The following is a 15,097-nucleotide window of genomic DNA, read 5'->3' as shown; positions in this document are numbered from 1 at the left end:
CTTCTCTGAACCTTTTCTCCTCATGATATTAACTCTTTAAGTATCCAGGCGAGTTGTTTTATATTATATTCTACATTCTGAATTTGTCTAGTAGTTTCTTCATGGTGTTATTTAAATTGCTCCTCTCCTTTATTCCTGTATTTCTGTAAACTGAAAGTTCTAGAATGTGGTTCTCTAAGTATGGTCCCAGCACCTGCATCCTCTGGGGACTTTGGGGTGGACGGTGAGCACACTCTTGGGTCTCATTCCAGATCTACTAAATTGGATTGAACTCTGAATAAAACTCTGGGGTGGGGCCCATCATCCTGGGTTTTAACAAGACCTCCAGGTGATGCCAGCATATGTTAAGACTGAGAACTGCTGGTCTGAAGTGCTACTGTGGTTCAGGTATTTTTGTAAGAATACTTTAGAGTTAATTTTGTAACTTCAAATTGCCTCAGATCTGTAGGCATATAATGTCAGGATGTTTGGTGATTAATGATACTAGTTTGATCACTTGGCCAAATAGTTAATTCCCATATTCTTCCACTGTAAAGGTGCATGTGCCCTTTGCAATTAAAGGAATGTGTGATGGTTAAGAGTTTTCAGTTAAAAAAAAAAAAACAACACATACCAAATAAGACATGCATTGGAAAAACCATTCCAAATTACTGAAATTTGTATCTTAGTGACATTCCCCAGAGATCACTTCCATCTCTCATAGGTAAACTCTATAATGATCACTTTTAAGTAAAATTGAAACCATCCTTTTTATTTTTCTTGACAGCTTGCTTTTAACCTAGTAATATGCCTCAGACATGTGGAGCTAGTGTGCTTTTTTTTTTTAACAGTGTGCTTTTTAATGGCTGTGTACTATTCCTACATATGGAGGAATAGTTTTTAATTAATTAACTAATTTATTTATTTGCAATGCCCAGGGGCACTCTACTACTGAGCCACATTCCCAGGCCTTTTATTTTTTTGAGACAGGGTGTCACTAAGTTGCTGGAGCTGGCTTTGAACTTGGCAATCCTCCTGCTTTAGCCTCCTGTGTTGCTGGGATCACAGACGTGCGCCTCACAGACGTGAGGCATAATATTTTGCTTACCGTTTTTTTTTTCACTTAATTTTATGTCATGAACATTTTCCCAGAATATTCCAGCATGCTAACAGAATATAACATATCTAACCATTTCTTTTTACTAGATTTTTTTCATATAGAATGCTTTGGTGGACATTTATATGCATAAATGTTTGACTGCTTCTCAGATCATCTGCTCAGAGTTAGGATAATTGAGTCCAAAGTTAATGTTTATGGCTCTTGATAAATGTTGGCAAATTAACTAATAGGTTTGTACTAGTTTGTATCCTGCCAGCACTGTTGGATTTTGTTTAAACCTTAGCCATCATTTAGCATTATCATTTTTTTTAAAAAAAGTTTTTTCTAAATTAAGGTTATTTTACTATTCAGATCTCATTTCCCTGTTTACTGGTGAGATGTAACATTTTAAAGATATACGATGTTTGCATTTTGTGGACAAGTCACTGAAAATATCTTCTTTTCCTAGGGCCATGACACATGAGCTAAGGCTGTTTTAGCTAGCGTCACCCAGAGGATGGCATTAGACAAATGCCAGATATTCCAGGGAGCTCTGTGAAGTTCAAGGAAGGTGACAGATTGGGGTGCAGTGTCAGTACACACTCCACATGGCAGGGACATAGCCCTGGGATCTTTCCTATGCCAAGCCACTGTGACCTGTGACAAGTCCTAGTATACATGGCAGCTCTTGGGGAGAAACAGGAGGTGGGGATGAGAGCAGTTCACAGACAGCATGGGGCCAAAGAGGCAAAATGGAAGGTGCTTATCACAGCTCTAGAGCTGATGTTTCTTTTTTCTTTTTTAATCTGCACACCTGCATGTGGGATGCCATGCATGTCACCGACAGGAGAGGAACTCACCAACCGGCCCTCGTGGGCTGGTTCCTGCTGACAGTAGTTCCATTCTCTTCTTTGGACTTCGACAAAATGATGACAGTTTGGCACTGCTGCTGTTGGGCTCCCATGGGAAATGTCAGGATGGAAGGGAGCCCAGCGGTGGTTCTCTAAGGTCTCATTAGAGGCCTTAAACACTTTCCTCACCCTTTTTACACATGCTCTATTTTTATGAGGTACCAAAAATACCTATTCACTGGAAAAGCTGGGCGAAAGCCCCAAATATTCAACTTGTTTGGTTACTTCTTAAGCAGCTGTTCATATTTTCTTATTGTGAGGGTAGGGTAAGGAAACAGCTCCATACTTTTAGAGATAGTTTTTCCTAATAATAGTCTTGGAAATAATGTTCAAAAATTCAGAAAAGTTCCTTTTTGCCTCTAAGGTCTGCATTTGCTCAAGTTGTCTACTTACTGTGTATTCATAGTCTCTTAAACCCAGGACTTTATTAAATGAGAAAAAGAAACAACATTGGCCTTTTAGAAATATGCTCAGGAATTCTGAACAGCTAGAGTTCTAAGAACACTGTATGAAAATCAAATGGGAGGAGTTGAATTCTGCTTGCTTTCTGGATCCTGCTGGGCACACCTGACCCTGTTCTCATGAGTGGAGAGGCAGGGCCCAGCCTTTGATCATCTCAGCATGCACCATTCCCCCTGACCTAGATGCGAGTTTTGGACAAACTGATGGTTGAGCGACTCTCGGCAGAGAGAACAGAGTGTGTGAATCGTCTGCAGCAGCATTCAGATGCGGAGAAGCACGAAGGAGAGAACGACAGGTAAAAACCAGTATCTGTCAGTCCTTTGCTTATGATTCACCACGTTCACTGAGTTAAAAGATTCAGGCCTATCATTACAACTCAGTCTGCGACACCTGAAAATTATTGCATAGCACATTTTTGCAACCCAGATATGAAGTTAATAGCAAGGCACTTGTAGTCAGTTTGTGTCTGTTGCAGAATATGCTGGCACTTGGCAGGAGGGACTGAGCACGCTGGGGAAAGGTCATCTCTGCTCTGAATCAGTTCTATGTATCTGGGGTTCATTGGGCCATTATACTGTTGCAAACAAGACATGGTTCCCGACCTAAGAGAACAAAGGCAAAATGGAAGGTGCTCATCACAGCTCTAGAGCTGATGTTTCTTTTTTCTTTTTTTAATTTGCACACCTGCATGTGGAATGCCATGCATGTCATGCAAGTTCCATGTTTACTTTCTACTTAGAACTGTAAATACGGATGCTTACTCGTGTGTGAGAGCTCATGCTTCTCAGCAGCCAGGAATGCTTGGCTTGGAAGATTTGGGTGGCTTTGTTTAAGGTGACTCTAAGTCACTTAATTACATTTACAGATAGCTCTCAGTTTGCGTGCTAGGTGTGGCCTGTGGATGGATGGGTAATCTACAACTTTTAGGTTTGTCAGAATGGTTAACCTCAATGATCATAACATACAAGTTCATTATTATACAAGTTCATAGCTTTATTTCATAAACCATGTATCAAATTCACCTCATTCTTTTTTATACTATTATTTATTTTAGATGTCTTTGGTGGATGAATTAAAAACCTGGTGTATGTTAAAGATTCAGAATCTGGAGCTGAAGCTTTCTGGAGATTCTAGGGCCTCCAGAGCTAAATCCACACCATCTACTTGTGAATCCTCTACAGGTAACCCATGTACAGAAACAGTTCTTCTGTCCAAAGGTAATGCTAGTCTGAGAACCTGTATTCTTCTGCCTCAAAGGCAGTCCATCTGATAGAGCTATGGAAAAACGCCAGATTGCCCGATCAGCCCTTTAGGGGCAAGGACCATATTTTGCTCACAACTACGTATTCAGTTTTGATACAGTAATAAAGTGCTCTTATTTGAATGAGGGGATGGAAGAGTTATTCATTGGGAATAACAGTGCATCTGGTACAATGTAAATGGGGCCAGAGTAGACCCCAAAAAGAGAGGGGTGATGGATGACCATCTGTCTCCTGAGCAGGGCTCTCTTTATATATATTATATATAATATATATAAAATATTTATAAATATTATATACTTATAAATATATTATGTATAATATATAATTATTTATTTTTAATGTAGATAAACACAATACCTTTATTTATTTTTATGTGGTGCTGGGGATTGAACCCAGTGTCTCACACATACTAGGCAAGTGCTCTACCACTGAGCAACAGCCCCAGCCCAGGGCTCTCTTCCTTGTCCTTTGTGCCTTTTCCCCTTTTCCTCTCCTTGACTGTGTTTTTGCCTCTGCCAACTATACAAATCGTCATTAAACAGTAGTTCATGTACTGAACTTGCCCCAGATGCTGAATAGCAAAGCACCTTTACATTAAACAGTGTGACACTCAATTATAATTTGAGGTCACGCAGCGCCTGGTAATTAGGCCTCACTGGGGGCCTCTGGGATGCCAAATGTTTTGTGTTACTACAGTCATGTCTGGGACTGTGGTTCTGTCTTTGTGATGATGCAACAGGAAACATCCTGGGCAAGTTTTTTTATGCCAGGAGTAGTCCCGGAGCTTATTGTGGAGCTTTTGGGAACAGGACCAATTTTGGAGTTGGAACTTGGTTTAAGGAACTGGTCCTCTGATTTTATGGCTCAGAAATTAGAGAATGGGAATGAATACTCATTCTCATAGAAAATGCCCTTTCTGTATTGAGATGCATAGTGAACTGTCATCATCAGGCATCAGGAAATGAGACCCAGAGCATTCTTGGGTAGAATGAGAAGAGGCTAAAGGCAAGGCTAGCAAATTTTTAAGCTAGATGCCACCAGTGTGGCTAACACAGAATCCATGAAAGTTCTGATAAGCCAAAATACTAATGGGGGGGGCAGGTGAAAGGGAGGGACAAAAACATGAAAACAAAACCACAGAGAAGCTGCAGGTGATGCGTGCTGATTGAGAAGGCTGGTGGTTTGCAGAATTCCCAGGACTCCCAAATAGATGCCACCACACTTCCAGTCTGTTGAACAAGGGTTTACTCTGTTTCTTTTCCTTCTGAAATCAGGTGCGGATCAATCAGTGGTGACTGCAGGTCCAGCAGCAGCTTCTGACAGCTCCTCTCAGGTGGTCAGGCCCAAGGAAAAGGCCCTCAGCTCCACTGCTGCTCATAGACTCCAGCAGGAGCTGTCTTCCTCTGACTGTGCAGGCTCCCGGCTGAGGAATGTCAAGGTCCAGACAGCCCCGCTACCCCTTAACGAAGCAGCCAGATGTGATCAGCAAGCTGGGCCTTGCATTAACAGAGGCACTCAAACCAAGAAGTCTGGGAAAAGTGGGCAGGACGAGGCATCGAGCCCAGCAACCAGCACTCAGCACCCACTGTGGGCAGCTGCCACCAGCAGTAGGCAGTGAGCTGACTGCCCCTCATGTTCGAGACACCTCCCAAGCCCTGGAGCTTACTCAGTATTTTTTGAGGCTGTTTCTACCCAAATGGAAAAATGGTATGAAAGGAAGATTGAAGAAGCACGAAGCCAAGCCAATCAGAAAGCCCAGCAAGATAAGGCGACATTAAAGGAACACATAAAAGTTTAGAAGAGGAACTTGCTAAACTAAGGACTAAAGTGCAGAAGGAAAGTTAGGACCTAGAAAGTAGAACAAAAGAGGATTCTTGAGAATTTCCAGTTTTGCAACTACAGAATAGCCATGCCTAAGGAGTTGATTTTTGTGCACGTAGCAGACTTGCCTTTAAAAAACCCCACTAATATATAAAGTGTGGCCAGACATATGCTTCCTGTGCCCTGAAGTTATGAAGTCTTCAATTAACCTGAAACCAGGGGAGCTTGCTTAGTGTCATGTTACATTATAAACTCTAAACCTCAGTTCAGGTTCATTTGAAGTTCAAAAGCTCAGATTAATCCAGCTACACTAAGAAATGGAATGATGTGTAAGCCTAAACCCTAAAGTTCAGTCTAAAGTGGGGAAAAAAAATCCCTTATGAACTCAAGTAGTCATTCATATAAATGTCAACCACCTGCTGTGCCTAGAAAGGAGTGTCTTTATATAAGAGTTGTAACTCTGAGATATGCTAAACCTACTTTCTCAAATTTGTAATTCCCAAAATGTTGTTTTTACTAGGTGAAAATTTATCAGGTTTTGAGGGAAAAGAGATTTTCATGATGTCACAAGATTTGGTTATATCTTAAAAGTTTTTGAAAAGTCGAGTTTATTTAAATAATGAGTAATTGGCTAATAGCATTGGGAATGTTTTAATAATGAACTTGAATGAGGAAAGTTGACACCATTTGATCATTTTCTGTATTTTCAGCCAAAAATATCATTGATTAATCATAGTGAACTGATTAATGGAAAAACATTCCCATAACAATTGGAACTTATGCAACCTATTCATGATCAAACCCAGTTACCTTAGGGTACCTTTCTGAATTGGATTACTGATGTACATTTTATAAGAATAAGACAATTTTTTGAAAGTATTTCATTTTGAATTGAGTTCTGTCATTGAAGAACCTCAGATGCTTTCTACTGTTTTGCAGTGATAATGTCAAGGCAAATAATTCAGTAACTTGATTTAGATACCACTATTCCCTAGCTTCATGGAACACTGAAGACTACTTTGCTATATAATGAAATATAAACACAGACATAGTTGTAAAAGTAGCCTGGTTATGTTGAAAATTTGGATTCAGTTCTCTTCCAAGCTCTGTCCCTGGGAATGTGGGATTATATCCATCTCCTCAAAATTCTGCATATGCATAGAAACTTCATTTCTATAACCATAGGAACCTGGTAACTGTTGGCTGTAATTGTGAATAAGATGCTGCTCATTAAGCCAAAAGAAGATAGTGACTTGTTGGCAGTGGAACACCCTGAAAAAAACTTTTTTTTCCCCCTTAGAGTGACATTCCATGGATATAGACATTTTTTTTTTAAAAAAGTTAATTCAGTAGATATGTGCCACTGTTACAGAACATGAATACAGAATGAAATGGATGTTATCCCAAGTTGATTTCCTGTGTGTGGCCAACAATTCAGCTATTAGATAGGTGCAGTTCTTTCCATAAGCCAGACTCTGTTGGGACAGCTCCTAGGAAGGCCTCTCCCCTCATTCCCTATCCTTTCTAATGCAGAATCATAGACTTGTACAACTAGATGGTACCTTCATTTTCTAACATCTATTTGCAACAAGATATCACTACTTTCTATAGGATCATTCCTCAATATACACCCACGTATTGGGAATTGCCTAACATTCAAAGTAGAGACGAAATCCTGAGCAGCTCAGGAAATCATGCTTCAAACAGGAGTTATTTTCTCTCATAAAATATTTCCTATTACATCGAGGTATTCTTGTTGAGAAATGCTGAAAGCAAATTTTAATTGATCTAGACCATAGAATGCCTTGATGGGAGGGAGTATTCCCATTATATTCCTCCTACCCATCAGAAGCAGGCAATTTATCACTGTGAAGTGTGTGTGTGTGTGTGTGGTGTGTGGTATACATATATTTTGTTGGGGGAGTGGTTCTGGGGATTGAACCCACGGCCTTGTGCATGTGAGGCAAGCACTCTACCAACTGAGCTATATCCCCAGCCGAAACTGGGCATTTTTGTTTTGAAGTCACAGACTAGGGAGGAATGAGAAGGGTCAAGTGGCTCTAGTCTGGTTGGGACCTAGCTGGCCAGATGACATGAATCTTGTTACTGTTGTGGAAGAGAATCAAGGGGGGTAAGGAAACAGAACAGGCCAGTCAGCCTCCTCACCCACAGTGGACAATATCTCAAGACCAGTGCAATGGCATTTTCCTTTCACGATGTTAGGCCCGTTTTTTTGTTCCTCAGCCTTGACAAATACTTAAATGCAGATCTGTTGTGTATTTAAGAAAATTTTTTCCTGTGTTATCTGCGAAAACAAACAAATGCCCCCACTGTATTTTGTTCCAAAGAAAGAACTGTTAACATTTACAGCCTGTCATATATGTCATGTTTCAAACTAAGGCTGAAACTTTCAGTGGCTATGGGAAAAAATGATGTAAAACAAAAGTTTATAGTGGTTTTTAAAAATTGTTAGTACATTGTTGTATTGAGTATACTAACTACCTGTAATAGAGTAAAAATATTAGTATATTAGTTCTAATCTCACTTTTGATTTTGGGAGCCCAAAATAAAGGCAGTGGTGTTTCATGTTTATATCCTTTTTGGGTCATATGTTGATACACTTGCGAGGCACGTTGTCTTCTATTTAATATTTTTATCACTTTGAGTTTGTGTTTCCTCCAAGCATTAAACATCGTTCTCAATACTATGGATCTTAAGCTCCTTATTTAAAAATGAAAATGTGACTACCTTGTTTATCCTTTATTTTCCTTTGTTGTGATTGACTAATAAATTTTTATGGTTCCTGAAAGAGTGCCTTCACCTAGCCACAGTTTACCTTGTGTCTATAAAGGATAAACTAGAGCAATTACATGTGCTTTAAAGTCAAGATCAGCTGCACTGCATCACAACAAAACTGCTGTAACATGGCAAGATTCTCAGTGTAATCTTAAGTGTTTAAACTGTTGACCATTCGGAAAGTAGTGAACAAAGGGGAATAATAAAACATTATTTGTAGAGTTAAATAATATTTAAGCCAAGATGTTACACTTTTGACGAACTGTTCCTAAAAGTTAAATATATTTGTGAAATGTAGATTGTAATAGACAATCATAGAACTTAAAAGACAAATGGGTTTTTAAAAAAATGACCTTTCTGAGTAACTTTTATAAAGTTTATGATTTTTAAAGGGAAATGCTTTCAATTGTGAACCCATTAAACACATTAGACAAAAGACAGTAATATAAATGAGTGATTTACTCAGTAAACAATAGCAAATTTAGTAGTAGTATCCTGAAAGCCCCATTCAAGAAAGGAAATAGCCTGCGGTGATTTTAGTTTGCAATGACAATGTGTTTTTGATCCTTTTGGGCCTTTCTACATAATCCCAATTTTTAAAGGTAGATTTGAGCTGCTTCCCTTTTATGTCATGAGACAGGAAGGATGGGTCTCTGCTTTCTCCAAGAGTGTCTGCTGGCTTGACTGCGATAACTCACATAGCAGGGAATGCTCTGCTTTCCTCAGTTACTAGAAAGTCGCTTGTCTCTCTACAGGCATATACACAGCAATGCCTGTGCCATGAATTTGATTTATAAGGGCAAACAGTTATAAAATTGTCTTAGCTATTTTTCTTATGCTACAAAGCTTCTGTACTTAAACTTTTTAAATAGGATTGATTTATTACAGTTCAAATGCTTTATCCTCCCCCAACCCCTGTATTGGGGGTTGAACCCAGGGCCTCACACGTACTAGGCAAGCGTTCTATCATTTGAGTTATACTCCCAGCTGCCTTAAAATTTTTAAAGACAAGGCTTCGCCAAACTTGCTCTGGCTGGTCTTGAACTTGTAATCCTCCTGTCTCAACTTCCTGAACAACTGGGATTACAGTGCACAATCCCACCCAATTCAAACATCTTAAAATTTAGGAAGAAAATTAAGGAAGAAAAATTAAATTTTTATACGGAACTATAGTTGATAGAAGACACACAGAAAGGTTAACCCAGAATACTAGTAAAGATCATGATGAATAAAATGTGTCACCAGCAATTCTCTTTTGGCCAAAATCTTTGTGACTATGGTTCTATACTTGAGAAGAAACTGCTTAATAAATCTCCTCTAGGCTAAACAGCAAGACTCAGCCAACAATTCAGAAAGGGTAAAGGACTTAAATGCACAAAGGAAAAGAACTGTTCTTTAAGATGAGGTAAAAGCATGGACATTTAATCTTAGCCTCTAGAAAATAATTCAATTTCCAGTTGTTTTTATCTGCTTTAAAAGTATAAAATCAAACCAAGGTGGTGGCACACGTCTCTTATCTCAGTGGCTTGGGAGGCTAAGGCAGAAGGATCACAAGTTGGAGGCCAGCCTGGGCAACCTGATGAGACCGTCTCAAAATACAATGACCTGGGGATGGAACTCAGTGGCAGAAGAGTCCCTGGATACTCAGTATTGCCAAAAAATAAAACCAGCATAGATTTCTTGGAGTATAATTATTTTCAATTTGCAAATTCAAACCACAAAGTGTTCTACATACACATTTTTAGGAAGAATATCATCAAGTTGTGATTTTTTTTTTTAAGTTTCCAGAATTAAGATTTAGTAGAGACTGACTATATTTGGTATGTACATCAACCATGTCACACAAATATTGCCAAGTGTTCTCTGTTCAAAAATCTGAACTGTGTGTCAGATGGTTTTACAGTAGGTTGATACACCTAAAAATGGGCTCAGGCAAGCTTTCTGAATCAGTAGAGTACTCCTGTAGAAGGGTATTCAGAAATATTTTGTGGACCCTGGCAATCTAAGTCATGAAGATATGTACAATTAGTTGATGACTCTCTTCTGCCATACAGTCCAACACTACATCATTTGGCACAATTTTATCTACATCTTTCAGGTGCTGGTCATATTCTCTGTATTCACTTCTTAGTTTTGTTCTATTGAACAGAGGACTTCAGTTTATAGACTGGCAATTCCAGCATCTTTCATGAGGTTACTTCTATGTTATAAACTCACCCCAGCTATAATGTATTGTCTCTGATATACTATTTAAATTGTTTTTCCTGTCACTGGAGAATCTATTGCACCAAGGATCTTCCATAATGATTTATGTCCTTCCGGGGATGTAAGGCAATTATGGATGTTTAGTCTTTCCCTCCTCTTTTTGGTTTTTTCAATGTGTTCATTAAGTTTTCTTGTCTTTCCAGCAAAGATCCAGATTCCCAATGGGCTAGAGTTCTTTGGCTATCAAACTATGACACATCTGAAGAACATACTCTAACAATCTTGAAGGGTTATGCAGAAGGATTTTTCAAGAAAATTCTGGAGTATCTCCTCGGGTCAGTATACCTCTAGTCCTACATCCAATACTATTTAACAGCTTGATATACTATTCACATACTGTATATTTAGAATGGATCTCAGCTTATTCACATTATATTCAGAGTGTACAATCAGCACCAATAATCTAACTTTAGGACATTTTCTTCATCATCAAAGAAACATCATACCCATCCACCAGCTACTTCTCCATTTTACCCATGGCCTACGTAGAACAACCCTGGACATTTCATATGAACAAAACCATATGAACAATTTTTTTGTGACTGGCTTCTTTGACTAAACAATGTTATAAAATTCACCTGTGTGTACGTATGAATCAGTCCTTATTCCTTTTTATGGCCAAATAATCACTGTAATGAAATACTAAATTTAACATTTATCAACTGATACGTAATTTGATTTTCTTTCCACTTTTTTGGAAATGACTAGTGCTGCTATGTGCACTCATGTACTCATTCTTATATGTTTGAATTCTCTTGATTATAGACCTAGGAGACTGCTAATCATATGGTTACGTCATATTACCTTTTGAGGAGGTGATAGTCTGTTTTCCAACGGTGGCTGCAGATTACATTCCCACTTGCACTGTGTAAGGTTCCAATTCTCTCCACATCTTATATTTTATTATTTCCCTTTTTAGTTATAGCCACAGGTGTGGAATGAAATAGTATCTCATTAGGATTTTGATTGCACTTCCCTTATGGTTGTGCTGAGCTTATTTCATGTGCTAACCCCACCATGTAGAAAGGGGTTGCTTCCTAAAAACTGCAGCACATCCAGAAAACATTTTCAAAACTCAAGTGGTATTTTTTCAGTCCTGAGGCAATCACTTCAATGTGAATTTCTTTGCTTTCTATAACACAACATCTCCATCCTAATGTTTTGCTCAAGTACTGTACATACAGTTGACTTGGCTTTGAGCAGTCCATTGTTAAGCCTAAGCTCAACAAATCACTGGAGATTTGAAGATTCTTCAGAATAATGCTACAGTTAAGATTTTGCTAAAGCAAGTGTTTTTTCTAACTCCTTTAGCTGCATAGTGCCTTGAGTAATCATCATCCGGATTGCCTCCTGCAGAAGAAAAGGAAATCTGATGATCATTTAACCTGATTAAACAAGGTACAATCCACCATTCTGTTAAGTTCAAGAACCTATAGTGGTGGGCTGGGAGTGCAATTCAGTGGTAGTGTGAGCTTAGCACACACAAGGCTGTGAGTTGGCACCACACATACAAAGACTCCCCCAAGTAACAAAAAAGTTTTGTCATTATGGGGAAATTGAAACTGCTTCATAAGGAAAACCAAAAGCTACATGCTACAGCTTAAAAGCCAGATGATAACTGTATAGGTACAGCAAATTTAAAAATTTTAAAGATCATTTGAGTGGACAATTAATACCATTACAAGCAATGATCAAGGTTTACCATCTCGATGACATTTATATTCCAAAATGCCAGCTAAACTTTCAAAAAAACTGGTCAAACAATACAAGAGTTGGGGGCTGTCCTCACCATGATCTTGTTCTCACCTCTTCTGTGGCACTTTTGTTTCTTTTTGAATTCTTCCCTTGCCCAGTCCTTCAGGTACTTGCGATCAGAATCATTTGAAACTTGCCGAATTGCTTGCAAAATCCTCCTGTAGAGCATGAGGACTTGTTGCCTTCTCATGAACTGTACGAAGGAGGAGAAATGGCAATTAAAACTGCATAATCGCCAGTTTTACCTTGGGCAAACCAAATTGTAACCAGACGATGTCTCTTGGTTCTCAATTTGAAGAGGACAAGAAAAAATTTTTTTCCTCTACTGATTTTAATTTTTAAGAAAGTGGCAATAAGTTCACTTGGGTCGTTTTGCTTCCTCTTGTCAAATTTTAGAACCTTTAAGAATCAAGAGTTGGCCACTTTTCTGTGCAGAAAAAGGGTGGCCGGGTACCTACAAATTGTAACAGTAATAGCACTTTCTCTAAATTAATGCAGCTGTTCAAATTATTTGAAAACAAATTTTTTCCATTATCATGGTTCGGAACAACAAACAGAGCGAGCTTTTCCGCGGCCCCTGGTAACAAGAGCACCTATCGGTTCGCCCCCTCCAAACCGGCGGGAAGCCCCGCCCCAACACCTGCGGCCAATCAAGACAGCGCGTTTGCAGGGTCAGAATCCCCGCGGACCCGCCCCGGTCGATCCCGAGACCCACTCTGTAGACAGGGAAGGTAGAAAATCGAGCAGCTCAGACTCCGCCATGTTGACCTAGGTCAGAGAGAACTTCTGGTACCTGCTTTAGCGTTAGCGTTGCTGGAGGTAACCGGGAAGCGGCCATCTCAGCCATGGAAGGCGTTCCACCAGGAGCCTCAGTGCGCAGGACGGAAGTGAGGGAATGGTCAGGAGGCGGAGCGAGCTCGTTTCCTGGGAGACGCGCATGGATTTGTGTGCCTACCCTGAAAGCCAGGTGTTTGGGAGTAAAGCCCGGGAGTTTGGAGTTTATCAGTCTGTAGCCTGGGCTAGGTATTTAACCTATCTTAGCCCGAGTTTGCTTAGGTTGAATGGGGTATAGTGTCTGCGTTACAAGGTGGCTGTAATAACGAAGTACGAACAGTAAGGCATTTGGAACAGTATGAGCTTAAGAATTCATTAATGGAAGCTAAGTTTATTTTAAGAGGGGGAGGACATTTTAGTGTGCTCCTTCCTAGCCTCTTTAATGTATGTAGTTGGAAAGACCAAATTTCAAAATGTTACTTAAAATTTTTGCATCCTGCAGTTTTCTCATTTTTTTCTGAAAGCCTTTTCCTTTAGTGGTCTTCATCTTGATTATTTGTAAAAGGGCTTTAAATGTTTGTCCCATTGAGATTTTAAGCCGTTTTTTTTTCCTCCTGTCACTAATTCAGGGACTGAATACTCCCCATATACTTCCAGCTTTAGGTTTTACTTACTCCTAGTTCTTATCCCCACAGCACATCCTTAGTTTACAATCTAGAAATGGTATATTTGCCATATTTTCCAAATAGTGAATAAAAGTACTACCAAAAATGACCATTCAGTTACCCATGTACTGAGCACTTGAGTGTGTCACCTGTTGGAATCCTTGTGTTCCCTTTTGCTAGCTGTGTTCTGGTTATTTCTCCTGACCTGTTTCCTCTTCTGTGAAGTGTCAAGTGAAATAGCATCTACCTCACGGTTGTATCACATGCAGTGTTCTAAGAACAGGCCCTGGCACATGCAAGAAGTCTAATTCTTGGCTGTCTTGCTTTACCAGGCATTGTGAGTGATGCTAACCCCATGACCACATTGTCAAAGGCATGCTTTTCAGATTGTATCATAACAGATAAGCAGTAACAATTCATTACAGATCTGATATTTCAAGTACTAGGGCAGCCAAACATTCTTAGCCACTTTCGATTATTGTATACTGATTTCATGCATGACTTAAGTACATTTATGCTGAGTAAGACCTTCATTCTTGTTTTTTGTGGTCCATATCCTTTACTTAATTTTTTGGTCATTATACATACAGCTTTGTATCTACACTATTGTGTATTTTATTTCCTTTGGGGCTTGTTTGTGTCTTCCCATGTGAGACTTTGTAAATGTATTATTTTCTTAATTCCTTGAAATTTAATTCTTAAAACATTTACTCCATCTATAATTTTAATTTATGGCATGATGTGGATCTAAGTTCTTTTCCAGTCAATAAACTATAATTTTAACATCATTTATTAAATAATTCATTCTCTTCCTGGGGCTTTGCAATGCATTTTTGACCATATGGTACCTATTTACAGTCTGAGAATCTGTTTGGCTATTGTCTTGGACTAATGTTTTAAATTTTCTTTGCCTATTATGTTGTTTTATCTAGCAGGACACTAGCTTCTTATAGAATCTATTGGTGTTCCATATGAATTTGACAAATGTTTTCTTATCATTTTCCTACAAATCTTAAGTTCTTGTTTTAATTTTTAAAGTGTTGCCAGTTAATTAAAATGTTAGAACAGACATTTTTACTTTCTTTTTTGCTTCCAGAAAGCAAAAAATATATATATATATAAATTATATATATACAATATATATTATATATATATGTATATATATAAATATATATATAAAATAATACTGTCATGATTTTAAGACTTAGAAGTTCAATGCCGTGGGAGCTCATTCTTTCTAGAGGAGCTAGGTAGTTGTCAGAAAGACAAGTAGGTGAGAAGATTTCAGACAACTCATGGAACACTGGT

General features: G+C 38.8%; 2 protein-coding genes across 2 annotated transcripts in view; one reads left to right on the top strand and one right to left on the bottom strand.

The window, feature by feature from the left end:
- Ankrd6 (ankyrin repeat domain 6) overlaps window positions 1-8,348 on the top strand; it is a 212,882-nt gene extending 204,534 nt beyond the window's left edge. Inside the window, 6 exon segments of the mRNA XM_047557568.1 lie at window positions 2,634-2,756; window positions 3,506-3,632; window positions 4,988-5,259; window positions 5,261-5,384; window positions 5,387-5,497; window positions 5,500-8,348. Coding sequence (XP_047413524.1) covers window positions 2,634-2,756; window positions 3,506-3,632; window positions 4,988-5,259; window positions 5,261-5,384; window positions 5,387-5,497; window positions 5,500-5,558 — 816 coding nt within the window. The 3' untranslated portion in view covers window positions 5,559-8,348.
- Window positions 8,349-11,496: 3,148 nt separating this feature from the next.
- Window positions 11,497-13,188, bottom strand: Lyrm2 (LYR motif containing 2). Its single transcript, XM_047557565.1, is given in 4 exon segments — window positions 11,497-11,945; window positions 12,402-12,428; window positions 12,430-12,543; window positions 13,144-13,188. Coding segments are annotated over 4 exon segments (267 nt in total). The 3' UTR covers window positions 11,497-11,864.
- Window positions 13,189-15,097: the final 1,909 nt, after the last annotated feature.

The sequence above is a fragment of the Sciurus carolinensis genome, chromosome 7, assembly GCF_902686445.1.
Source record: "Sciurus carolinensis chromosome 7, mSciCar1.2, whole genome shotgun sequence".
Taxonomy (NCBI): Eukaryota; Metazoa; Chordata; class Mammalia; order Rodentia; family Sciuridae; genus Sciurus; species Sciurus carolinensis.
The sequence above is the reverse complement of the archived record's forward strand: the minus strand, read 5'-3'. Positions and strand labels throughout refer to the sequence as shown.